The sequence below is a fragment of the Lipotes vexillifer genome, unplaced genomic scaffold (genome assembly GCF_000442215.2).
Source record: "Lipotes vexillifer unplaced genomic scaffold, Lipotes_vexillifer_v1.1 scaffold71, whole genome shotgun sequence".
Lineage (NCBI taxonomy): Eukaryota > Metazoa > Chordata > Mammalia > Artiodactyla > Lipotidae > Lipotes > Lipotes vexillifer.
Genome location: NW_006793703.1, coordinates 8,179,890 through 8,180,679, shown reverse-complemented (window position 1 = coordinate 8,180,679; position 790 = coordinate 8,179,890). Strand labels below are relative to the sequence as shown.

Sequence of the window (790 nt, the reverse complement as noted above, 5' to 3'; positions counted from 1 at the left end):
GAGGGGGGGGGGGGGGGAGAAATAAAGTCATTAGTGGCTTTCTGAAAGAAGCCTTTTTTCCCTTTTCTATCTTCTACCAGCAAAAGACCCCCTCCACTAGCCCCTGACCGTGATACCAGTGACAGGGGGAAACCAGAGGCTGTCCGCCTAGAGTCTAGAGGGACACAGGGAGAATGGGTCCACATGTAATCCTCCAATCCTGCCCACCCCTTAACTCACCGTGCATTGCTTGAGGCCCCTGGGCTCTCGGTCTGCATTGATCGAGACCCCCATTCCAAACCACAGGCCAGGAGGCAGGCCAACAAAAAGAAGCCACCCAAGGTGAGAAAAAAATAAGAAACGGGGGCGATGTCCGGCCGTATCCCCAGCAAAGCCAGCCCCAGGAGGAAGGAGGTGCAACACAGGAAGAGAAGCGGCTTCTCCAGAGTCCCCCATAATTGGCTTGGCACCATGGCCCCTCCCCAGGCTCCTGCAAAAAGACACACAGCTGTTGTGTCTAAACTAGCAATTCGCATCACCGCTAGGTTAGATTTCAAAGTAAGCATATTAGACACCTTTGTTTGGGTTTGTTTCTTCTATCTCAAATCAAATAAATGGCCCAAGGAAGTGATCTGCAGGGTCCCCTTCAGCTCTGGAATTCTCTCTAGGATCACACTGTTGTCTCAGGGTATCAGTATGTGTGGAATAGCCAGGAAACCAGCCCGGGAGTTCTGACTCCCAGCCCTCATGTGAGTTTACTATGTCAGAGCCCTACGTTCCTTACTTTTTCCTCTTCCCTATGCTCTCCCTT

At 51.8% G+C, this 790-nt stretch overlaps 1 protein-coding gene across 1 annotated transcript in view; it reads right to left on the bottom strand.

The window, feature by feature from the left end:
• The window catches only part of TMEM139 (transmembrane protein 139), a 1,659-nt gene extending 1,192 nt beyond the window's left edge, over window positions 1–467 (bottom strand). Inside the window, exon 1 of the mRNA XM_007466643.1 lies at window positions 220–467. Coding sequence (XP_007466705.1) covers window positions 220–452 — 233 coding nt within the window. The 5' untranslated portion in view covers window positions 453–467. The remainder of the gene's footprint in view (window positions 1–219) is intronic.
• Between the last annotated feature and the right edge of the window lie 323 nt (window positions 468–790).